General features: G+C 33.0%; 4 protein-coding genes across 13 annotated transcripts in view; 2 read left to right on the top strand and 2 right to left on the bottom strand.

The window, feature by feature from the left end:
- Positions 1-859: 859 nt before the first annotated feature.
- LOC110636823 (UDP-glycosyltransferase 91C1) lies at positions 860-2,459 on the bottom strand. The gene has a single exon (XM_021786670.2). The coding sequence runs from the start codon at positions 2,356-2,358 to the stop codon at positions 958-960; it is 1,401 nt and encodes a 466-aa protein (XP_021642362.2). The 5' UTR covers positions 2,359-2,459; the 3' UTR covers positions 860-957.
- A 2,878-nt stretch (positions 2,460-5,337) lies between these two features.
- On the top strand, positions 5,338-11,459 carry LOC110636851 (GATA transcription factor 25). 2 transcript variants are annotated; one of them, XM_021786707.2, is made up of 7 exons: positions 5,338-5,851; positions 6,180-6,263; positions 6,357-6,493; positions 7,448-7,555; positions 7,878-7,983; positions 10,947-11,006; positions 11,108-11,459. In XM_021786707.2, the coding sequence occupies exons 1-7, from the start codon at positions 5,567-5,569 to the stop codon at positions 11,177-11,179; spliced, it is 852 nt and encodes a 283-aa protein (XP_021642399.2). In that variant the 5' UTR covers positions 5,338-5,566; the 3' UTR covers positions 11,180-11,459. The 2 variants fall into 2 exon arrangements, with proteins under 2 accessions (XP_021642399.2, XP_021642400.2); XM_021786708.2 differs by having other exon boundaries at positions 5,341-5,851; positions 11,198-11,459.
- Positions 11,460-14,385: 2,926 nt separating this feature from the next.
- On the top strand, positions 14,386-20,005 carry LOC110636847 (GATA transcription factor 24). 8 transcript variants are annotated; one of them, XM_058130947.1, is made up of 12 exons: positions 14,386-14,505; positions 14,609-15,000; positions 15,694-15,780; positions 15,864-15,997; positions 16,338-16,448; positions 16,584-16,698; positions 17,697-17,756; positions 18,077-18,142; positions 18,251-18,319; positions 18,746-18,826; positions 19,518-19,586; positions 19,675-20,005. In XM_058130947.1, the coding sequence occupies exons 2-11, from the start codon at positions 14,725-14,727 to the stop codon at positions 19,581-19,583; spliced, it is 1,065 nt and encodes a 354-aa protein (XP_057986930.1). In that variant the 5' UTR covers positions 14,386-14,505; positions 14,609-14,724; the 3' UTR covers positions 19,584-19,586; positions 19,675-20,005. The 8 variants fall into 8 exon arrangements, 6 of the variants coding, with proteins under 6 accessions (XP_057986930.1, XP_057986931.1, XP_057986934.1 ...); XM_058130948.1 differs by having other exon boundaries at positions 14,401-14,505; positions 14,653-15,000; XM_021786698.2 differs by having other exon boundaries at positions 14,449-15,000.
- Positions 20,006-20,845: 840 nt separating this feature from the next.
- The window catches only part of LOC110636849 (protein SABRE), a 30,910-nt gene continuing 25,677 nt past the window's right edge, over positions 20,846-26,078 (bottom strand). The window contains exons 17-22 of one of the 2 annotated variants that reach the window (XM_021786700.2): positions 24,455-24,527; positions 23,685-23,786; positions 23,141-23,569; positions 22,885-23,052; positions 21,670-22,045; positions 20,846-21,439 (exon numbers count right to left, since the gene is read on the bottom strand). In XM_021786700.2, coding sequence (XP_021642392.2) covers positions 21,288-21,439; positions 21,670-22,045; positions 22,885-23,052; positions 23,141-23,569; positions 23,685-23,786; positions 24,455-24,527 — 1,300 coding nt within the window. In that variant the 3' untranslated portion in view covers positions 20,846-21,287. Of the gene's footprint in view, positions 21,440-21,669; positions 22,046-22,884; positions 23,053-23,140; positions 23,570-23,684; positions 23,787-23,826; positions 24,312-24,454; positions 24,528-26,078 lie in introns of those variants that run through there. The other variant, XM_021786703.2, reaches the window with a different exon arrangement.

The raw sequence follows: 26,078 nt of genomic DNA, 5'->3' as shown, positions 1-26,078 counted from the left end.
TTTGCTCTGTCTTGTTGATAATTTTTCGGTTGGTAATTATATAAAATTCGTTGATAATTAAAATTACAAATAAGTTATTAACGATTAGTTGCAATAAAACTCAATGCTTACAGGTTTTTTTATTGGTAAAATGATAAAAAAATATAGAAAAAAATGTCAAATATTACAATGTATTAATAAATTTACTAGTGAACTTTAAATCTATTGATAAATTCATTAGTAATTTAAAAAGTAAAAAGCATTTCAATTAATATAATATTTTTTATTACATTAATTATTTTTCTTTGAATTATTTTATTATTAAAAATATATATATTTTTTATTTTATGACTAATAATTATTTTAAATACATTATAATGAGAAGGAAAAGTGATATTTAAAAAAGTTAAAGATGAAGAAAGAAATGAGGAAAAATTAAATTAATGAAATAAAAATTAAAAAATAAAAATGAAAAGGAAGAAAAAAAAATGAAAATGAAGAAATTGATACAAAAGAGAAAAGATAAGAAAATAAGAGAAGAATAAAAAAAATAACTAGAAAAGAAAAAAAATAATAAAATAAGAGAAAATAGGATAAAAATTGAAATGGGAGAGAAGAACATAATTAAATAAATAAAATAAGAAAATGAATATATATATAACTCTGCTTGCATTAGGTGATCTATTGAAAAATAAAACGCTTTAAGTGATTTTTTCTATTCATCGAGCTCAATTTTATTTAAATTTTAATATGAAAAGATTTTTTTTATATATTTTTTTATTTTATTTTAAAGTAATGTAAAAATTCTTTTTTTTTTTTTCTAACTTTCAGTTTCTAAAAATCGAACAAAAGTTAAATATTAATTTTTCACATATATCGATAAGGAACAAAAGAAAAATTAAATTCATTATTAATCATTTCAAAACAACATTTTATTAAACAGAGAATCCGATATTGAAAAATTGCAAGCAAAATCACTTAGCAGGCCTGTAACCTGGACGTCCTGCCCTCTTCGAGATAATGAACAACTGCTGCCGCAAGTTGATTGTTCCTATTCCTGTCTCCAAGCAGGCCTCTTATCTTCTTCGTATTGGGCGAGCCATCAATCTTATCCTTTCTCAGTAATTCGGCCACTGAATCGGATGTAAAAGCCCCATCTAGCTGGTTCCTTGGTATCTCTAACCCAAGGTTTTTCCCTTGTAACAGCCTGGCGTTGAGCCCTTGGTCATTTAGCATTGGAAACATAATCAAAACCCTGCCAAACGAAAGTCCTTCGACAACTGAGTTCCAACCACAGTGAGTCAAGAATACCCCAACTGACTTGTGACCCAGTATCTTCACTTGTGGAGCCCACTCCTTGTAAATAATCCCTTGATGCTTAACTCGCTCTTCGAACCCATCTGGTAGCATCTCCAACACGTTCTGAGTTGACCCTGGTGAGCTCTTGAGTGCCCAAAAGAAAGGCGATCTCGACTTCTCCAACCCAAAAGCCAACTCGCTCACTTCTTCTTGACTCAGAGCACCCTCGGTACCTAGAGCAACATAAACTACTGACTCGGCTTCCTTTTTATCTAGCCATTCTTTAATATACGCCCATTCCCTACCACTATTATCTTCTTCTTCTTCTTCTAGTGGAGGCAAGAAACCCAGTGGAATAATCGGTTTTTCGCACAGCTGGCCAAGAAGGTCGAACCATTCCGGTTCAAGCTCTGGTGAGCTTCTAATAATAACGAGATCAGCCTTTCCAACAGCAAAGCCAAACCGAACAGTGTCATTTGGTCCTGTTTCATCCTCTTTCGTTTTCTCCACATACTTCGTAACCTCATGGATGCGATACATCACGTTTGACTCGAAAGGAACCCACTTGGGCACGACCGTGAAATCCTCGGCTGCCGACCGTGAATCTCCATCGTGCATCAACATCGACGGCGGGCCTACAAAGGTCAGTGCTGCGGCGGTGAAGAGACTAAAGAAGGCGGTTGAGATACCGAGGTCGGCGGCTATAGACGGCAGCCAGTGAGAGGGGTAATCGTAAATAACCCAGTCTGGTTTTGTGGATTGAAGGAAAGTGGTTAGCTGCTGTTCAAGCAGATCAAAGGCCTTCTTTAGCAACTGTTGTTTAGAGTAGGGTATGTCACTGGTATTCTCTGCACTGGGCGGTAGGCCAGGCATGGAAGGTAAGGGAAAGGATATCAGGGAAATGTTAGAGGATAGCTTTTGGGGTGATCTGTGAAGCCTATCGATGTTTCTTGGCGTTGAAACGAAGTAAATTTTGTGACCCCTTTGAGCTAAGATCTTGGAGAATCTGAGAAATGGTATGAGATGTCCCATGGCTAGCCATGGAAACGCTACTATGTGAAGTTTGCTGCTCTGTTCCATAAGCTCTTCCTCTTCTTTGATCGTCCGATACTCCGTTTGTTCCTTCTGTTCTTCTTGTATATTTGAAAACCCATTTAATTACGCTAAAATTAATAAATTTAATATAATGCACCATCTAATCGCAATTAAAAAATTATAAAATATATGAATTTTAATTTTAAATTTAATTTAATAATATTATAGCCTTTATACTTACACTCAAAATCAAACAAAAATATATGTAGCCATTTATGTTACAAAAATATCACTCTTTTCATTCATAGTTATTTCTATTTTGATATTTTAAAATTTATTAAAAATAAAAAATATTTTTTTAACAAAGAAAAATAAATGATATTTAATATTAATTTAATTACACTTACTTGATGGGGGAAAATTTTTATTTAAATTTTATTTATTATAAATTTAAAATATAAATATATTAAATTTATATATTTAATATGTGTATATTATCTTCTAATAATCAATTCCTCCTAAAAGATTCTGGACTGAATGGAATCGATGTGGCCTATTAATTGTGGTCAATAATTGACTAGAAAAGCAAATGCCGACGCATGTGCTGATGTGCATTCGGTTTGGTTCGCCGGCAAATTGTGGTCACAATCGTCCGAAAAAAAGTGTATATATATAATTGTGAATAATTATTACCTACATTTTTATTAATTAATTGTTTACGCAAATTGTTAGGGTCAAGTCAACACATGATAGCGTGAAGTCAGTACTGGTGGGCAATGGTCAGATCAGATAATCTGTCATCAGATTTAGCTTTTATAATAATTCCATTGGGAAAATTTCTCAGTTACAATAAATTATTTCATGTTATCCAATTTTATGTATACTAGAATTTGCATTAACAATTTTTTTAACAACCATGAAATGTATCTATTTCATATGATATTAAACTTACGTGTCATTTCAAGTTAAAAAGACATGTATTACTTAATAAGAAGATATTTAATTTAAATTTATAAATATTTAGAATTTTAGGTAATTATATATTTTATTAAAATATTTTTAAATAATTAATATAAATATATTTATTATTAAAATAATTAAAAAATATATTAAATAAGATTTATAATTAAAATTTAAAAAGTAAATAAAAATAATATAGTAAAATAATTTTATCAAATTAAGTACAAGACATTTAAATACAAAAATGAAAAGTTAAGACCATAATTTATTTATTTTAATTTATAAATTCAACTCATAAATTTAGATATTGTTAAAAATAAATAAATTAATATATTTTTAGAGCTTATAAATTAGTTAAAACAGTTTATAAGTTAAGACAAATATTCTCTTAGTTTAAAAGAAAGAGTTTTAAAATAGATACATATATTTTTTTTCACTTTTAAATCTAATTTTTTTTAATTTATTATATTTTTAAATTTTTTAAAATGCCCATATAAATTTTATCCATGCCAAACAAAAAAAGGAACACTAAAAAATAATAAACAACTCATCTTTATCCTGCATGTGTGGTGCTCTTCACATCTTCATATTTGGTTTACATTTCTTTTTTTTGGTCTCTTCCGTTCGGCATTCTTCGTCTTTAGGCTTCCTTCGATCTAATTTTCTACCTATGTTTCGAGCATGTATCTTGATATCCAGACGCCTTTTTAATGATAGGAATATAGCAAAATTGAGCTTAGTTATTACAAAATATTTAAGTTCATGAATGTAATCAGTTTCTCAAAAGGATTGTAAATATGATATGCCCAAACGTCTAAATTTAGAGGTCAAAATATATATATATATATATATATATATATATATATATATATATATATGTATATTTAGCCATTAAAAAAAAAGAGTGATATGAAAAAAATGAACTGATTTAACAAATTAATTGAATAAAACTTTAAAATTTAAACTAAATAAAATCCCTTTAAAAATTATGATAAATTGTATTTTATTAAATTTTCGAATATTTTACCTATTGAATCACTTATTTTTTTATTTTATCAAATAGGAGTTATATAATATGTTTATATAATTGAATAAACTTATTAAATTTTCATGTGAAGACGTTTATATATTTATTTATTCTTTATTTTATTTTATTTTAAATTATTGTAAAAGTTCAATTTTCCTCTTATAAATAGGGATGATAATTGTTATTGATCTGACTTATCTAGTCCCACAATTGTTATTGACCTAACACAATAATATTTTATTATTTTTTTAAAATTTTATTTACTTAATATATTTAAGTACTTAAATATTATAATTTTAATAAAAATAAATTTATTATTAAGATTATATTTATAATTTATAAAAAATTTACCACATCCTGCTTCACTGTTTGGCAGAGAAGTTTTGGACCCAATCCCAATTTTCTGTGGAAGCGAGAGGACAATCCCTACCTCAATTTGTACGGTTGTCGTTACAAGATTTGAAAATTAAAAGACTATATTTTCACGTTGCAGACCATCATAGTGTTTGCCTAAAGGCACCTAGAACCTCATAATTAATAAATAATTTATAGATCTCATAATTAAATTAATAAAATAAAATAACATTTAAAAAAAATAATTTAATTAAACATGAACCTGAAAATAAAGATTTATTTTTATTATTTTTTAAATAAATTAAAAATTAATTTTTCACGTACTCACAAAGAAGGAAAAAAAACATATTTAATATAAATTTAAATTTATATGAAAATAAATTTAATGATTATTATATTAAATATTTATTAAAAAATATATATATAATTAATTAAAATATATAAAAAATATAAAAATTTAAATATATATTTATGTGAGCTTCAGCTCTATATAAACACATGAAAAAGAAAAAAAAATCCGCCATCTGTCTTCTCACCAATGGGCCATAACGTCGGCTCCTGAGTAGTCTTTCACTTCGCACGCGCACATAGCGTCACACACGAAGCAACTCCAACACAAAAGAAAACGCACCGTTTTGGGTCGTCTACACAAAATAACACGCCCATTCATTGTACGGCACCTAGCTCTTTCTCACTCACATTTTTTCTCTTCTATTTTTTTCACAATCCTCACCTCTCCCTCGTTTCCCCCCTTCTTCTCTCTCAGTTTTTCGCTTTTCACTCGCTCACTCACTCACTCTCTAACTCGATTAGGGTTAGGGTTTTATACAATTTCCCCAAATTAATTTCTCTCCTGTTCTTTTCCCTCTTTGTAATGCTTCTAAATCCTCAGTTTTTCTCTCAGACTTGCCAATGTACGGTCATTCCCATCCTATGAACGTTCATCATCAGATCACTGCCCCCACCGCCGATGAAGAAGATGGTGTTGCTGCTGACTCTATCGATCATCACCACATTCGTTATGAAGACGGCAACGCAACTGGTGTCGTTGTAGAGGATGTCTCTCACGATTCCGTCTATGTTCCTAGCAGTGGCGCTGGCTCCGAGCTCGTTGTTCATAGAGGCGATGTCTCCAGCCAACTCACATTGACGTTTCGTGGTCAAGTTTATGTGTTTGATGCTGTTACTCCTGATAAGGTACTTTTTTGGAGGCCGTGAATTGTGTATTTAGGTTTTTTTTTTTTGGCTTCGCCAGGGAATGTAAGTAGAGGAAAGGAAAGATATTGAAGTTTAGAAATTTAGAGGTCCTTCATTGTTTAAGAGGCAAAGGAATTGCTAATTTATGCTTAAATGAGCCTAATAAAGCTTCAATTTGAGCTGCAGGGTAATGAAAACAGCAAGCTACTTAGCTTCGATTTTGGTTTCACTTTTCCTTTAATATTATTGACAACTAAAAGGATACTTAAATTTGGCATATTTTTAGTTTGAAATTTTGATCATAAGTTATATATGATAATTCTTACAGGTTCAAGCGGTGTTATTACTATTGGGAGGATGTGAACTAACTTCTGGTCCGCATGGTCTGGAAGTAGCATCTCAAAACCAAAGGGTATCTTCTCAATCATGAAATTAGAGTGTGTATCTGCACATATAGTATTCTAAGATTTTCTCCTTATTTATCTGCCAACTTTATTCTTCATAGGGTGCAGTGGTGGACTTTCCAGGACGTTGTACTCAACCCCAGAGAGCTGCCTCATTACATAGGTTCAGGCAGAAGAGGAAAGAGCGTTGCTTTGATAAGAAAGTTAGATATAGCGTTCGTCAAGAGGTTGCACTCAGGTATGGTTATATTGTTGTATAATGCAAGTTACACTGATCTTGTTAGAGAACTTTACAAAATTTAAACACACAATAGTCCAAGTAATATATTAGGACTTAGTGGACACCTGTCATTTGTTATGAATCAAATGATACTGTGGAAGCACCAATTGATGCCATAATAGCAACATAGCAACGTGTTGAGTTATTTGAAAAGAGAGAGAATAATGCAACATATCATGATCGTGTCAAACCTTGATGTGTTGTTGAAGTTATGATGGAAACACTGTATACCGGGGAAATACTATTCATAGCCCTAGTAAAATTTTTTTTGTAATTCCTATATTAAATTCTAAAAGTGCTGATGTGTACATTGCTTCTAGAAAAGTTAAAATTTTCAGGGAGGGCTTAGGGAACTGAAACTTTTGTGCATAAAAAACAAAATGAAAGAAAATGCTGTGTACATTGTCACTAACAATAGTTCGCATCTAAAAATTTAAAGTATCTAAAATATGCATTAACACTTGTAATAATATTTTGCATATGATAGCAAAACCGCAGTCTAGAAGCATAAATGGAAAGGAAATTATTGTCTACATATAGAAGGCCATTTTACTCTACCAACTGCTACCGGAAATTCTAAAATTGAATGTGCACACCAGCACATTTAAATTACAATAGCCTTTTGCAGGACTCACTTTAGAAGCTCTAAATAGTATGCTGAGAAAGGCATTAGCTTTTGCTCTTTGTAAAAAAAAAAATGAAGTGTGGAAACATAGTTTGAGATGTTTCCATTGCAAATCTATTATGTCCCAATTGATTTGTACCCTCTAGGTCCAGGGGTTTTTCTGCCTCTTATATAACTGATTTTATTTTATATACTGCCTGTGGGTGTTGATAAATTTGCTTTAGCGATCAATCTTGTCTGACCCGTGCTGTCTTGATTTATGATTTATATTTGTTTGATGTCATCAGGATGCAGCGCAATAAGGGTCAGTTTACTTCTTCCAAGAAGTCAGATGGACCATGTGGTTGGGGTGGTGGTCAGGATTCAGGACAAGATGACAGCCAGCAAGAAACCTCGTGAGTTATAGATAATCATTTGGAGTTCCATTATTTCCGCAAAGATAACTTACTGTTAGAAATTCCTGTGGAATTATGAGAGCAAGAGATTAAAGGGAGGAAGAGAAAAAAAAATGGAAACGATAGTATATATGAATAGCTTTCCCAATGCTACATTTTTGCACTTTATTATTATTTTTTCTCCATTTGAGGGTCTAAAGTCTAATTGTGCTCTATTAAGGTTCTTTTTGTGGTTATATCTTACTATAATTGATGCAGTATTTTGTTTGCTATAATGATTAGTGAAGAAAGAATAAGTTCCCTATTGATTTGCGCTCATTAGGTGTACACATTGTGGCATTAGTTCAAAATCAACCCCGATGATGCGGCGTGGTCCATCAGGCCCAAGGTCACTTTGCAATGCCTGTGGGCTTTTTTGGGCAAACAGGGTTAGTATCTATAATTAATTTCAATCACGGCTATCTTCATGAGTTTTTTTATGTTCTCTCTCTCTCTCTCTCTCTCTCTCTCTCTCTCATATATATATATGAAATTGAATTGTCATGTGTTTTATGCATTGACACCTGTTTTACATTCGCATTTGCTGTTTGAAGAGAAAATGATGATAATAATCCTTTCCATGTTGGTTTGTTTGCCCTGTGTTTATCCACATGATTGCCTTTTTGTGTACATGATGTTGATTTATTTGATTATGACTTTCTTAATGTTTGATATATCATATGTGGGCTATTCTTTATCAACGTTGTAAATATTGCTACTGTCATTGATTAGAACAATAGATGTGCCGTCAGACAATGCCACTGATATGTGGTTATAAAACTTGATTATTCATATACTCCTAGCAGTTAAATCTTTTTATCAATGTTGTTTGGTTTGTCAAGTGATGAATTCAATTCTTTTATTTTTATGAAATGTGTTAAAAACAAAAAAAACAAAAAAGCAACTTCATGCATGCTACTAAAGTAAGGAAGAGGATGAAAAGATTTGGAAAGTGAGGGAAAAATAAAATCAGTAACTGGAGAGAAGGTAAAATTCAATCTAAAAGTACGAGTGTTGAAGCTTAAAAATACTTAGTGTCAAAGCTTAAAAAAACATTGTGCTGAATATTGAAAAGAAATTGGAAAAGCACGGAATGATATGGAAAAGGATTTATGAGATTGATATTCTTCTACTCCCCCTTCTTTTGGATCTATGCAGCATTGATCTCTCTAACCTTATTTAGTATATAAATTGGAAGAGAGATTATTATTTCTCTTGGTGTCACATTAAGTGATGGTCTTCTGATTGCTAACTCGAGATAAGCTCAATGTTCATTTATATTTTATAGTATGTTTGGATGGAGTACGTGGAAGGAAGTAAGGTAAGGTGAGGTAACAAAACCTCCCCAAACCACCAATTTGGTGGATTAAAAAGTGCTGGTTTTGGAGTTTTTGAAACCTCCAAAAACCTTATCTTCTTTAAAAATCCTTCCTCCCAAACCCATACCTTACCTCCAAATACTTCCTCCCAAACATAGTGTTAGTGAGCTTACAGACAGAGACCTAGCTTAACAATGTAAGGTCAATCCAAACTAGCCCATTGCTAATTGAATTTGAACTTATGCATATTTTAAAGGACCCACTATGCTTTTAATATACTCAATTCTGAAGTCAAGTTGGTGGCTTGGTGGACTGGGGAGTTTGGTTTTTGCTCCCCGCGCGGGGGGCGGGTGGGGGGGAGGGTTTGGGTTGGATTGAAGAATTTGGCTTCAACTCTTCATACTGCAAGTTTCAGGACATTATTTGTGCTCTTATCATATGGTGAATGCATAGCTTATAGGGGGTAACTTTTTAGAAAATCTTTTTACATGCATGGTTGAAATTTGGACTTGAGAGACATGAAATAATTTAGGAATGTGAATGCACATTCAGAGATTGGAAGATTGTAGATTTTGTTGATTCTTGTTTCATTATTAAGCTATGCTGTTAATTGTTCTAAGGAGTTTGAATTCGCAACTATTGTTGTGAAGCTGGGTAAATGGAGAATATAAATTGCATCCTATAATTGTTTTGACTAAAATGGAAATATGCATCGCAATTTTATCAAGTTAAGAGAAAGCAAGAGAATTATAGTTAAACTAGATGGAGTAGAGATGCATTAAAGCATTCACTTTCAATACCTAGGTTCTGTTAGACAAAAGATGGGTAGAGTGAGGAGAATGCCACTTACAAGACTAGCATGGTGGTTGAAACGGGAAGTGAAATTGCAGTTATATGTGACTGTAAATTCCTTGCTAAGTTGAAGGTAAAGTGAAGGTTTACAAAACTGTAATTTAGCCAGCTGTGCTATGGTGGTAGATTATGGAGTGTTAAGAGACAACATTTTAGCAAAATGAGTTATCAGAGATGAGGATTACTGGATGTTACCAGCAAGCGTATAACTCTTGAGGGTGCATTTTTTTGGATTGTAATGTGGGGTGAGAGTTGAGTCATAACTCCCTTTACACTTGTTTTGCTATCTTTTTTAAGAGGGTAAAGGTTAATGCCTTTTAGTCTATAATGTTAACACAGGAAAGAGTGAATATATATATATATAAGAACATTTTTCTCCTTTTCTTTTTCTATTTTACAAATGTTTCTTACTATTTATATTAATGGTATAATAGTAAAATAATAGAATAAATTGTACCTTGTACCAACTCAATTGTATCTCTGATAACTTTTTATTCTCGTTTGTTACCCCCTTAATATTACTCAACTTTTAACCTCCAAGTCCAATTCTTTAATCTCAAAAATGCACCGTGAGTGGAGTTTTTTTTTTTTTTTTTTTGGTGGGGGGGGGGTGGTTGGGGTGGGTGTGGGGGTGTTGGAGATTCATATTATATAGTTGAGACAATTGGATTGGGATTGAGTTGAAGCTTAGTCGAGTTGTTGTGAAGCTTGGTATTAGGTAGTTGTGACAATCCAAAAGGCTAGATACATGTTGCCATGGTAGAGTCCTGAATCTTTGATGACCTCCTACCTGAATTGTCAAGAGCTGTCCATCTTCTGCTTCCCTCAGTTGTAGGTTCTTGGAATGGGTTTGGAATTTTGTAAGATAGGGACATAAACTCTTTGGCTGTATAACCATTTAAAGAGGGACAGGGTCGGGTTCAGCGTAGTGTCTGCAAATCAAATAACAAGGTTTTTCAATTCGGAGTGTGTATATATATATATAGTACTGGGATTTAATCACATGCTATGTCCTTTTAAGTTTGGTATATATATAACCATTTAAATAAATAATCTCTTCCAAAACTGATTTACCTTTTTCCAAGCTCTTGTTCTTTTAAGTTTCATCTGTAAGTTTCTAGTGCTGGGATTTAATCATATGCCATGTTCAATTGCATTTTTGACGAGTTAAAACTCTGTAGGGGACTTTGAGAGACCTGTCCAGGAAAACCCAGGAACATTCTGTGACTCCAATTGAACAGGTATAGATATTGTGTAAATTATAAGTTTTCTTGGTTCTGCACTGTTCCATACCATTATGTGTTGTAAATGCCATTCTCTTTTCATTTGGCTTCTGGATTAGGGTGAAGCTGAAGCAAATGACTCTGTCTCTGGTAATGCCATCCATACACACAACAGTCTTGTTACTTATTAAATTGGTGATGATTTGCAGAGCGATCAGTTTCCAAGTTGTCTTGTGAGAATGGTCACAGCTGTTGGCAGTGGCACTGATTCAAGTTGAAGGTTTTCTAGCAATTTCTTTCAGCTTGTTTTCTGTAATGTACAGATATTATAGTGTCATCATCAATACACGCGGTCATCTCGTCCTTTGATACTTTGCATGAGATTACCTCTTGAGAATTTTATGCCGGATGTATCACATAAAGCTTCATGATTTATCATTGATAATTTTATATGCCAACCGCTTTTTAATATGTTAATATTCCCAGCACAATCATAGATGACCCCTTTTTCTGTGTTGGAAGCTCTAAGAATTGCGAGGAGAAAATGGAAATTATGATTTTTGAAGTTCATTATCAGTTTCACTTAAGGGTATCCCAGAATCCAGAAGTTCTAAAAATTGGTTCCAACTTGCTAGTTTCATCCGAGCATGATGTCACTTTTAAACGTGGATTTCATTTTTTATATATTGTGCAGCTGCACGATCACACAAGTTTTACTCTTTTCTATTATCTCTGTTTCCCACTAACATATAAAGAGCATATTGGTGATCCGATAAGGTAAAATCCCAATGTTAAGTGCATCTTTTGTGTTTTCCTTTGCAAGTGTTGGGTCCGTCTGGCTTCCAATTGACGATAGTACTTGAATTATCTAGTTAATTATTGACCTGAATTGATTTTACCTGTATAGTTGTATTACTTGTGGTTGTAGTTTGGATGGAAATTAGGTTTAAAAATCTTTAAGAAGATCTTGATGACATAGTGTTGATTTGATATGCCAGAATTCAAGAACAATTCTTAAGATGTATATATATATTCGATTAAACTTTATTAAAAATCTTTTTTTAAAAGATATTGGTCTTGATAATATAGTGCTGATTTGATATGCCAGAATTCATGAACAAATATATGGTAAAATATGTAGTTAGCTAATGACATGAATTGGTTTATTTATATATTAGTGGCTGCATGGTTGATTAGAATAAAGTGCTCATTTTGGTGTCATGAATTGGCGGGTCTAATATTAGGAGTGGATAAGATAAATTAAGATATTGAGTTGTTCATTGAAATTTGTAAAAATCGATAAATTTCATTCAGTTTGATATGTAATTTTTATCTTATAAAATTAATGATTAACTAAACTAATTAAAGTATATAATATTTTATTTATTAATATAAATATAATTAATAAACATGTAATTTTATAGTTTTTAACTTTAATATAATTTTCTAAAAAAATTATATTTTAATTTTTAATCGATTATATAATTAATTTTTTAAAATTTATAATAATAATAATAATAATAATAATAATAATAATAATAATAATAATAATGTCGAATATAAAAAAGTATTTTTTTATTAAAAATAATAATTATTATATTTTTTAAATAAAATATAAATATAAATTAATTAATATAAATTTATTTTATTAATTAAAAATCATTAAACACTAAATTGATTGAAGGTATATATATATAGAAAAATTGAAGATATAGACAAATGTCTCTAACATATAAAAAAATTATTGACTGAACATTTTAATATGTATAATGAATTTTAGGGGTGTGCAAACGGTCAGTTCGGTTCCGAGCCGAACCGAACCGATAAAATTGAAAATCGAAAATCGAAAATTTTAAAAACCGAACCGAACTGATTGATAAGAGAAAACCGAACCGAATGGAAATGATAAATTTCGGTTCGGTTCGGTTCGGTTTTAAACCGATCAAACCGAAATTTATAAAATTTCATATTTTTAACATTAAATCTAAATAATAAAAACATAAAAACAAAAAAAATTAGAAATCAAAACTCAAAAATCTTTAGGTTCGATTCGGTTTTCTTTGATTTCGGTTCGGTTCGATTCGGTTCGATTCAATTTGATTCGATTTTTTTTGATTTCCTATATATATATTAATAATTTCGGTTCGGTTCGGTTTTTTTGATTTTTTATGAAAATAACCGAACCGAACCGATTAACCGAAATTATCAAAATTATAAATCGAACCGAACCGATTAACCGAAATTATCAAAATTATAAATCGAACCGAACCTATTAATTTTTAAAACCGAACCGATTGAACCGAATTAATCGATTCGGTTCGATTTTTCAGTTTAAACCGAAAACTGCACACCCCTAATGAATTTATTATAATTATTAATTATAATAAAATAAATATAAAATCTATTATAAATAATGATTAATATTAAATTATTATACATAAAAAAAATGTAACTAAAATTCTCCTCTCCTAATCCTTAATACTCTTTCCATTTCACTTATTTTTATTTTTATACGAATTACAAAAATGTAAGTAATATAATTTATATGATAATTTTATTTAATACTTTTCTAATATATCTAAACTCATATTATTTTATTAAAATGAAATGATTTATTATTAAAAAATAAATAAAATTTATTAAAAAAGGTATAGTAGTAAATTAATAAATAAATTATTATTTTAAAAAGAAAAACAATTTATAATTCAAAATAAATAAAAAAATAAATATACTTTTATAAGATGGAAAGAATAGTTCAACTTTTGAAGCTCATTTATTTACATTCAGCTTAATTTTTTGCAGATCATTAATTAGGATCCAGTGGTCACATTTTTTTTTCCCCCCATTCAGCAGCAAAAAAAGACACAAACCACTGAAAAAGCAATATCCTAACGCTAAATTCCAAATCAGCATTCCAATACGGTAATTTCACAGGATACCCAACGCCCCACACCACAATTTGGAATCTCCGGCTCCGGTCCTCTCACACGATGATGATCATGCCGCACACGTGGGTCTCACATGTGGGGCGCACTGTCCTGTGAGAGAATCCTCGTTTACAACTATTAGTATTAGTTCCTCCAATAAATCAATGATAATCATAACCGCAGGCTTCCAGTGAGTGATTGCCACCAGCCGCCAGATCATCATCCAAAAACCTGATTATACCCGCTGCCGAATGGGCCGCACACACTGACACACAACATCCCATCATTAAATGAAGAAAATCATTAATCATCTGCCCCACACACACTCCGTGTGATCCACAATCATATGGGCCCCACTGCCCATCAGAACCATCCCACAGCTGTTGCCGTGCTCCTGCGAAACACCGAATCATTCCCTTATTTTTACGTGTAAATCGAAATTCTCGCAAGACGACGCATTTCCATATCTACAGGAATTAAAAAAAAAAAAAAAGAATATCTTATAAAAAAAAAAAAACAAAAAAAATTTCCAAATTGGGACTCTTCAAGGAAACACAAGTGTTGCCCCTGCAAGTCTTAGCTATTTTGAGGTGCTTTGTCTTCCTCTCTCATTTCTCTTATCTTCTTCTCCCTTGCATTTTCGAAGCTTCTCGACTGCTCATATAAAATTTTCCAATTCGAAATTTGGGCTAGGGTTTCCAAAGCTTGAACGTAGTAGGCCATTTTCAATGAAACAGGTAGCTCGAAGCTCAGCTTAGGGTTTCGCTTCTCTGTGACGGCCGGTCGGCCGGTGCGGTTAAGGTTTTTGAATGGCGGCTGCAAATCCACAGCCACTGCAGGCGCGTCCTTATGAAGAACACTTGCGAGCGCCGATACAGATTGAGGACGAAGACGGTGGAGAGTACGAGGACGGTGACGCTATGGATGACGTCGAAGAGGCGCACATGAATTCCGGTGTGAACGTGGCAGAGCATCGCGGCGGAGTTGGAGGTGGAGCTGGTGTGGTTATGGCGTCGAGGACAAGTGAACTTACTCTCTCTTTTGAAGGAGAGGTGTATGTTTTCCCTGCTGTTACCCCTGAGAAGGTCTCTCTCTCTCTCTCTCTCTCTCTCTCTCTCGTGTGTCCTCTAATTAATAATTGGATAGCTTGTTCTTTCAGTTCCTCTTTTTGTTTTTTCTTTGGATTTTCGTATGCACTTGCACATATGATTATTTTTATTCTTTCTTGTTTGTATGGCTATTATTATTATTATTATTATTATTATTATTTAGTGTTAGGAGTCGATGTGCAATTTTTGAAGAATTGAAGTTTATTGGAGTGGAGTGGATATTGCTACTGTTTGTGTAAAGGTCGTTACTTTATGGTTATCCTTTATTGTTTTCTTTTTCAGCAATTCTGTATCCTTTTTCTTATTTACTTATGTCTGCGTCATGAGCCAGGCTCTTAATTCCTATCTGATTATTGATGTTTATGACATTAATGCATGCATCTAGATGCTTTTTATTTCTGGGGGAGTGCATGCGTGACAGCCATATGTAGTTTTGGTGGAAATTTAACAACTTTTTTGGGACACCTTTACCCAGAACTGCAAGAAATGCATTTCACTTTTTTAAGTGAATGTCTGGATTATTTATTTTGCAGCTGTGTGCTTGTTTGCAAATTAGTTGTACTTCTGAAATTATTTGTACCTCTTCCCCAGTTTGCACAATTACGTTTATTGATGTGGATAATATTTATTTTAACGAATGAACATATTAGTTTCAACTGGTAAAAACAGGTGCAAGCAGTGCTTTTGCTTCTGGGTGGACGAGACATTCCCACTGCTGTACCTGCTATTGAAGTACCCTTTGATCAAAATAACAGGGTAATGCAGAATTTGAATTATCAAGCGCGATTAAGTTGGTTCTTCTCTGCTTGTGTTCATCTGTTATCTGCCATATTCTCTAGGGCGTAGGTGACACACCAAAGCATTCAAATCTTTCACGAAGAATAGCCTCCCTTGTTAGGTTTCGTGAGAAACGGAAGGAGAGATGTTTTGACAAGAAAATAAGATACACTGTGCGAAAAGAGGTGGCACAAAGGTAAGGTGCACTAAACCATAAAATTACTTATGTTGCTTTCTGATTATGTCAAGTGCAGGCATTTCTGTTAAAGAATAAACTTCTGTTAAAGAATAAACTAAGTTGCTGTAATTTGAATTACTATTTCTATTTCAGGCATTGGGAAGATGATTGATTGTGCCTTTGAAGATTAGGAGTTGGGAATTCTTTTTTTTCCTTCGATTTATTCATTGTTGTTAACTTGTTATTGCTATTTTTTGGGCTAATCTTGTGGACTCAAATGCCAGTTTGTTTTCATTGGATATTGTCTATCAAGTGATTGTTTTCATTGTTCTATTGTTTCTGTTTATTATCTCGTTAGGATGCACCGCAAGAATGGGCAGTTTGCATCCTTGAAAGAAAGTTCAGGTGGTTCAAGTTGGGACTCTGCACCGAGTTGTCTACAGGATGGCACTCCTTGTCCTGAAACTTTGTGAGTTGGAAGCTTAATCTGGTTTACTAGATTTGGCCTTTATAAACAGTATGGTCATGACTTCTTCTGTTAATGGAGTTGCTCAGTTATGGTATGATTTTTTTATCGTTCCCCTGGATTTCTGTGATGTTTCAGTGTTTGGAGATGCCAACATTGTGGTGTTAGTGAAAATAAGACTCCCGCAATGCGTCGTGGGCCCGCTGGACCAAGGACATTATGTAATGCATGTGGCCTGATGTGGGCGAATAAGGTTGTTTTTTTTTTTTGGTTTTTTTTTTTTGGCTTCAAATTATTTTTTGTGTGTAACTGTTGGAGATGGCCTTGCATTAATATGGGGTAGAATATACATTAGCTTAACTATCAAACATCAGGGATCGTATATTTGTAGTTTTTAGTGGACTGTTAAGGGAAGGTTTTTTTTAGTAACTATAGTCATTGGCTGTTGCTTACAAGTTTGGCTTCCATTTGAACAAGGTACCATTGTGTTGTACACTAATCATTTCCCATGAGATTGTTTTTTTTTGGTTAATTTCTTTTGATTATCAAAGTGTATTGCAGAGTGAGCGTCTTGAAAAGTCTATAAAAAATTTTTTTTGTCCTAGATATTTGTTGAAAGAAATTAATGAATTCATGTTTTGTCTGTGTGGCACTTTTATCTATGCGAGTAAGTTCAAGGTGCTGTTCAAATTCCCATGGACAGCTAATGTGCGATTCTCCACTTGATTTCAGTGCTATTTTGATTTCTCTATCATTTTTATGTGGAAATTACATGAAAAAGTGACATTTTTTTGTCATTTGCAAAATGAATTTTTATAGTTTTACTATCTTGTCTAGCTTTGATATGTTAGCTAATGCTTTTGCTCTCTTGTGTTAATGGTTATATTTTCATAATTTATCCAGGTGTAGAGTCATTGAGCAATGAGCACTTCAACTTTGTGTTATAATACTATGTTGCAACTTAAGTGAAAAATGTAGGATTAAATGTGACAATAGCATGGATGTATATAATTCACTATGGGGTTGGATTTTCAAAATGCACTATATTTTTGGGATAGACAGAGTGAATGAATCTTTGTATATTTTTCATTTATTTTTATTTTGTCCTGTTTGGTTGTGAAGAAGTGTGCACAGTTGTTGATATATTTTTTTTCCCTAGTCATGTCTTTGGATTGTTTATGGCTTATAATGTTACTAATTCTTGTGGTTCTTTATCTTTATTGATTATTCTTTTTCATGTGGATTCTGCAGGGAACACTGAGGGACCTACGCAAAGGAGGAAGGAATGTTCCTCCAGAACAAATTGAACCCGTATGTACCATGACAAAGAACCTAAACCTTTGTTAATAGGATATGTATTTTCTTCTATTTTTGAAGCTAATTCATTATATTATAGATCCGTTATTTTAAAATGTCCTAATCTATTGAAAGTTCTGAATTTGAGTTGGGGAAAATGAATTTTTTTTTACTGTGATTTCATTATTTTTAATATGGCATTCCTATATACAAATGCAATTTGGTTGCTGCATGTGGGCCATGAAATTTTCTGCATTAGTCTTATCCAACTGGAATGCATTTAGTGGTGGTGTTGGTGGCATTACTTCCTCTATTTGCATAAATGGGATCTGCAGGAAACCCCGATTGATGTCAAGCCTCCTATCATGGAAGGAGAATTTTCAGGCAACCAGGATGAACATGTAACATTTCTTCGCTGTTGCAGTTTTTTCCTTAACTATGGCAGTTATCTTGTTAACAAACTGGACAAGCATGTTTCATCTTTCTAAGTTGATATGTGGGGCATGCAGGGAACTCCTGAAGATCCTTCTAAAGCTGTAACTGAAGGATCCAACAATCCCTCTGTTAATCCAGAAGTAGTATGATTCGATTCCCAGCCTTAACATATAGAGGCAATATATTTTACTTCTATGCTTTCTAAATGCTTGTTATGCTACGTAATCTCTCTTTTTCTTCCTTTACCTTGGCTGCTGATTTTGGGGTCAAATTTTTGTGTAATTGCTTCCCTTGCTTCATTAAGTATTCTAATAGAGGGCATTCGTTTATTCTCTATGGGCATGATGCTGCAAATACCTAAAAGTGAGATGTTTCACCTGCAGCAGAGCAACTTGGCTTGATGTGCATTTTTCTGTTTTATTTTTTCTAAGATTTTTTTTGATATATGGAAATCTAAAGCCCTCAAGGTTGTGCATTTAAACTACTTGGTTTGTATATACTAATTTATTTTCCAACCATAATAGATATAACTTGTCTTTTTAGCTACTTGTCTGTTTCATGTGATACAGGTTTTGCAAGAAGCTACTGAAGATCTTACTAGCACTTTGCCAATGGGAGTTGTCCACTCTTCGGCAGATGATGATGAGCAGGTATATCATCTATATGAATAATTTTGGATAGATGCTTCATATTTGCTGTCTAATACCAAGTTGATTCAAATTTCAGAGTAAAAAACGTTATATTATGAAATTAAACAAAATAAAAATTGAATACGTTTTAACGCTTATGTGGTTGGGCTGTTTAACTTTGTCACCCAGTAATGTACGTGATGCTTTCTTTGCAAAAACTCACAGCAACTGCAAAATGGATAAATATAATAGTATTTGGAGCTTAAAAAAGGAAACCATAATTCAAAAAAGCTGAATCACTTTGTCACCTAGTGATATATGTGATGCTTTGTTTTCAAAAGCTCAGAGTAACTGCAAAATGGATAAATATATAGTATTAGGAGCTTGAAAATGGATACCCTAATTTAAAAAAATGCACTGTATGGATTGAATCGTCAAAGTCAAGGTTTGTGCATCCATTTCTCAGCACACCACTCTTTATCTTCTTTTCTACTACAATGGGGCAAAATTTCTGAAGCCTTGTGAGGAGGCACTTTGATAATCATATCCCAAATTATTCATATGCAATTGGTTCTCAATATGTTCTTAGTAACTTGGTTTGCCTACTATGGGCATAATGCACTCAAACCAATGATTTCTGTCGACATTTTAGAAAATGACAGTTATCGGAGTGACATGCAATATCTCATATTCAAGTTTCTGGGATTGACAGGAGCCCCTGGCTGAGCTTGGTAACCCTTCAGATACAGAATTGGACATACCTGCTAATTTTGATTAGAAGGTGATGAGTTGATTCTCTCCACAAACGATGGGGAGTTGGTTAGCAGGTGGGCACTGTCATTTGACTGCATCTTCTTTTTGTGTTGCAGAGGGCAATGCTACTGATACCTCATAAGGATGGGTAATTAGCAAATTGAGTTATAACTAGAAACGGGCATGATTTTGGATCCCCAAGTATAATCATCTGAAGAGGGGAGAAGATTTGATGCTGCTTTCAGCTAACTCCAAAATAGCAGGCGATACTCCTTGTTGATATTAGTGCTGGATCTTGTTTCTTTATGATTTGTTAGCAGATATGAGGAGCGCTAGTGAATTAAGCAGAATGTGATTAATTTGTTAGGCTGTTACATAGTTTCAATTCGCCTCAGTACTGTAATTTTTAACGTGGTTCACTGAAATAAAATATGCTTCCAATGTCCTCATCTAATCTCGGTAATAATCAGGGCACTGTAATCATTTGGTGCTACTGATGAAACTATAAAACGATTTGGCAGCGTGCGATGATTTTTTTCTCAACCCTTCCTTTTTAAATACAATTTTCTGTTGCATGTGTTCCTGTCTCTCCTGCATGAAAAAACATAAATTTGGATCGTGTTATGAGACGAATCTTTAACTGAATTAACATAAATTTGGATCGTGTTATGAGATGAATCTTTAACTGAATTAAAGCTTTTGACTTCATTCTTTGACAAATATATCTTGCGATTCATAATTCCTGTAAGGCACATCAATCATGGATAATGTATTGTCCTGCAAAAAATGAGTACTGGACTCATAAATTGAGTTGTTCTGTTGAGCTATCAAATATGATTCACTCCTGACGTAGATGTGCAGTATGTTATTTTCTATTCAAGAAACGGACTAACGCACGAGAATATGATGAAAAAAAAAAGGGAACTCATTTTGTCCATCTGTGGAAGGGAACATACTGCGTTAGCCAGTAGGTACATACAGCATTTGACCAAAAAGGTAAAGAAAAAAAAAAAAAAAAACCAAAACAAAACGTTACGTTTAATTTCATCACTTGATATCCTTGAATCAAATCCTCAGAATAAAAATCTATGCTCTAATTAATTAGACTAGGAACTAAATATGAAAAGTAACCAAATCTCAAGTTAAGTAGGATCAATACAATACATTCTGATGACCAAAACTAGGCGTTTGGCATGGCACAACAGTAAGGATACCAATCTTTAGAGAGAGAGAGAGAGAGAGAGAGCGCCCTCAAAAGTAACTTCATCCAACCTAAATGCAGAGAGATTTTCAGGCCTCAAAAGATGATTTCGCATTCCTTTATTTTCCATTCTATATTGAAATATATACAGATTTGTGGGATTATTGTAATTGTACAAGATTTTAGGAGTTTGTATATCTACTCGGAAGCTAAATAGGCTGCAAAATTAAACACAACTGTGAAGCCAAAAGGGTAATACCCTCCCAAAACGCTAGGGGCCTTGAGTGGATTCATCGCGGTTACGTTGATGACTCTTGAAAGCATAGTTATGTCTCAAACTCTCGATCCATATGTTATTAACCTACACATGCCACATCCACACCATGCTGCGTGTTCCTTAACATGCTCTTCTTATAAGATGACTCGGAGCGTTTTAAATCTTCCAAGTTTCTATCACAGGTACTGGCTGAGAGGCAAATTCCATCATATCCCCTGAGAGGCAACTTTGTGGATCAGGTCTGAAAGCCTTTATAAGTCTCCTTTAAGTGACTGGAATTCTAGTTGCTCATGAAAATCCTCATATGGTGAAGATTCACTAGAAGAATCACTTTCAAATGGTTCAAATGGAGTGGTTTCCCTTGGAGACGATGGAAGTGAATCTCTTTGTGATGAGGTTGAACCTGAAAACATCATGAAGTGTGAGTTTCGAATTATCAAGACTTTGTGGATGCAAATCCAGAAGCTGGGGACTCTTATTCAGCATTTAATGCATTCAACAATGATAAGAATACAGCCATGCAATTAATTTGACTTCTCTACAATATACACTATAAAAGCATTAGATAACTGTACCATGAGGTCCAAAAAGGAAGAAAGCAATCGAGAGTACATAAAGGTAAATATGACAAACCTTTCTGTCCTCTTGAGCGGAATTTCTTTGTGTGCCGCCTGATAAGCTTCTTAGCCTTTGTTATTGTTAGTTGCCTAGCAAAAGGAGAGAACTCTACGTCACTTTCGCTCCACTCGCCATGGAAATCATTCTCTGCTTCACCCCTCATAGTTCGCAGCACAAATGCCCTGGCCTTGCGGCGTTGAGTATTGAAAAGACCCCTTATGGAAGTTACAAATCCATCTCCTGCTCCATCACTTGGACGCTTAAGCCAGTTTGGATACTGATCAGATTTGCTTGGCTGACCATCATTGTCGCTCAAGTTAAGCTCAATATCAGGGACACCAGCTCCATTGGATTCCCGTTGATTATGTGCTTTATCTTTAAATTTCTTGCCCTACAAAATCAGTAGAGCATGTCAAACTTGAAATCGGTCAGAAAGAGACAAGATGATTGGCGCACATTAGATATGGCCAACACATATTATTAGGTTTAAATCAATGACTATATGCTGTCAAAGATTTGCAAATTTACATTAAAGTCAAAATAAAGGCATGCTAACAGCTTGTCAATACAAAAAGAAAATAAAATATATCAAAATTTCCTTTGATTTTAACCACCTACTGCCACACAGGAGTGAACCAGGTTCAAGGCCCGAGAGTATGCCACTATATAGCACACATTTCCTCCTAGAGAAGGATATATGCATGTACTACACACAAACAAAACGTACAAAAGCATAATTCAAAAGAATACTATCCTTTAGCTAATTATTAAGATTTTATGTTCAATTTTAATCAATGGATACTATCTCACATTATTGAAATTAGAGAAGTATGAGCCAGTGTGAGAAGGAAATGAAGTAAATGGGATCTATACACAAAAATTAGGAATCAGAGAAAAAAATTGAAAAGAGCTGCACTGTATGAGCTTTTTCAACCCAAGTAAACCGGAAGAGAAAATGTACCAAGAAATGAATGGCAACTTCTTTGGCTTCGAAACTAATAAATAAATTATGTGTTGGTGATTAAGTATGATCATAACAATCACCTCCAATTATATCCTTTTAATTAATGTAAAGCTTTATGAATCTCTCCAAAGTCAGAACTTATAAAACAGCAACTTCAAGTTTGTGATGATAAAATCAATAGAATCCAACAACAATCTTAATTTAGAAACAGTATTGTAGATAATGAAATTTATTGGTAGTATGTCACCTCCAAGACATTTTATTACCTGCATTCCTGTCACAGACTTCAGCGTTCCCCAAACAACATGCTTCTTTACTCGTGAGAACAGCCTCCTCCAAGTCCCAGTGAACTCAACACGATGGAAAGTATCCATCAGCAACTTAAGCTCATGCAGATTAAATCTTGAGCTTTCATAAGTAATCTGTAGCTCGACCTACATGAGTAACAAAGAATATTAGCTACATGACAAAATGAATATATTACAAAAAAACAGGTGATCAATTCACACAAACTGAACCCACCTGACTTATCTTAATATTGTGAAACTCCATGACTTTTCGAGGCCGGGATCTCTTCTCTTCATTTGATTTACCAATCTTTTTTCCTTCATGGGATGAACGACCAGACTTTACAAGCTTGGACTCTTTCGATTTACTTTTAGAGGATTCATATGGTTGTTCATTAAAACCAAGTGGGTCGGCTTTTGAAGTAGAAATACTGGATGAATGAACCTGCAAGACAAGTTCGGTAGCAACAGATTCTGCAAGTGTCTCTTCCCATGTTCGGTCAAAAGATGAGGTTCTTCTCAACTCTGGGCCTGAACCAACAATGAGTTTGGATGTGACATCAGAATCTTTTGTTGCATGGCTGTATGATGAAGAAGCTTCTTGGATTGATGAACCTTTCTTTACACGCCTTGCGCCAGCAGTTGTTGAAACTTTCCAAACTTCCTAGTTGCACAATGTGAAACACCAAGTTAAGCATCTTGATCTAAGTAACTTTAAAAGCTTGTTTGCATTAAGTAGTTTGTTCATCAATTTGATATCATTGCAGTTCTGAACTAACCTGCCGCCTTTGTGAATCTTGTTCTTCTTCTGGGAAGAAATACTCCCACATCATCCTGTACATCGTCTCTGTCAAATGAATCTTAAGGGGATAAATCTCTACCTGAAGCAAAAGGGAGAGATTATGTTAAGCAAGACTCAGAAAATATACACTAATTTTGAAACAGAATACCCAAAATTGGTTGGATTAAGTTCTAAAACATCCACATCAAAGAAGGAAAACAAAAATATTACTTACAGTGCAACTCCTATACAGAAGCCAAAGAAACTTAAGCAGGACAATTTCAATTTAGAAACTAAAATGACCTCCCCTTCAAAAAGATCACTGTTTCTCACCCTCCAATAACAACTGGGTGAGAGATTAGTTCCATATTTCTTCTTCCACTCTGAAATAACTCTACAATGCCAGCATCTAAGAAAACTTGATTGTTGGAAGCACCCAGTAAAGCCCATAATACAAAAACATGTTAATGGTGGGCAAGTAGATTAGTACTCCTGCATTTTACACCTAAGAAGCCTCTCTGCTTCAACTTATAAGTTACCAAGAGGGCCAACAGACATTATTTTCATTCTCTGCATATTCCTTTTAACTTTTCTTCCTATTTAACCAATGTCTCTTGACAGATAACTGCACAGTCGGGGAAAGATTTTAACAGATTTAAAGATGCATGCAAATGGTTTGTGCCCCACATCTTGTTTCAATTAATGCTACTGTGAGAAGTCAAAAGAGAGAAACATAAAGGGACAAAAAGGGAAACAAAACTAAATTACCTGGAAAAGTTCAATATGGGAATTTCCATCCCTTGGAGCTCCTTGCTTTGCATCTACACGAAGCATGACTTTCCTGCAGCCCAAAAAGTACATATTGTGATTCTCTAAAGAACAAATACAATTTTTTTAAAAAGGTACTTAATATGTTACACACTGAAAGATATCACAAAGAAGCACATGAGAAGTATCAGAACACCAGTCCCTGTTCCTTTGAACAACCTACTGGATGACAACTAGTATTGTAGAGCAAGAACCACATATTGAATGCATCCACCCTGAAAAACTAGAGTTCATTGTACACAAATCTACTGGTATTACCAAATTGATATTAAAAAAAAATGTTGTTTCATGGCCCAAATACCTTCTATATCATGCCCAGACCCTCTATTTTATCCAATGCAGGCTTACCCATTGAGATATTATGGACGCAAAATTCAACAGAAAATAAATGGGTTAATTTCATCTGTTGTCCCTCAACTTTGGTGATTATATTAGCAATGTCCCTCAACTTCAATTTGTATTATAAAAATCCCTGAACTTCAATTTGAGTAGTATGATTAAAACCCCCGTGACCTACAATTACCGGTTTTAGATTAAATTATGGCTAAATTTCACTCACTATCCCTCTATTTTAATAGATGTACCACAAACGACCATCAAATTTAATTAATATCATAAAAACCCCTACATTTCAATTTATTATATAAATAAATTTTAATATAAAATGACCAAATAATAATTTAAGATTGGATATATTATTTAGTTAATTTAAGAAATAAAGACAAAAACTATACATGATATCCGCCAATATAAAAAGGAAAAATCATTCATACTTAATTATAGTTTGAATATCATTAAAATAAAATAAAATAATATATATTATTGAATTTTTTCTTACACTAAAATAAAATTAAAGCAATTAAGATAAATTAGATATGATCCTTTAGATATTAAGTTAAAACTAAATTAAAAAGTAATACAAGTAAAAATAATATTACTAATTTTTTTGAAGAAAACAATAATAATTACATAATTTTTAATATGAAAAATTAAATAATTAATTAATAACAAATATTTATCAAAATATTAGACTATTTTTAAAAGTATGATTTTTATTTCAAATAAGTTGAAAATAAAAAAATTAAAATTTTAAAATAACTATGAAAGTTTGAAAGAAAAATTATATAATCATGAATTATTATCTATTATGAATATTTTTATAAAAAAATTCAAAGAAAAAATATAATAAATTGAAAAATTTCAAAGAAAAAATATATTAAATTGAAGTTTAAGAATTTTTGTGATGCAAACTAAAGTTTAGGGATGATTGTTATAAATTCATCTAAGTTGAGAAATGGTGAGTGAAATTTAGTTATAGTTAACCGGTAAACCGATGACAGCAAGTCACTGGGATTTTAATGATATTGAAGTTAAAATTTAGAGATTTTTATTATACAAATTGATGTTGAGAGACGACACTAATACAACCACCTAAGTTCAGGGACGATCAGATAAATTAACTTTCTTTTTAGACTATTTGTTCCTAAAACAATTTTGCATGATTAAGACACAAAGTAGCACTACATAGAGATCACAATAAATAGAGATGAGTGAAGCCAATAAC

This window comes from Hevea brasiliensis, chromosome 12, assembly GCF_030052815.1.
Source record: "Hevea brasiliensis isolate MT/VB/25A 57/8 chromosome 12, ASM3005281v1, whole genome shotgun sequence".
Classification (NCBI taxonomy): domain Eukaryota; kingdom Viridiplantae; phylum Streptophyta; class Magnoliopsida; order Malpighiales; family Euphorbiaceae; genus Hevea; species Hevea brasiliensis.
This window is presented reverse-complemented; position numbering and strand designations above follow the sequence as displayed.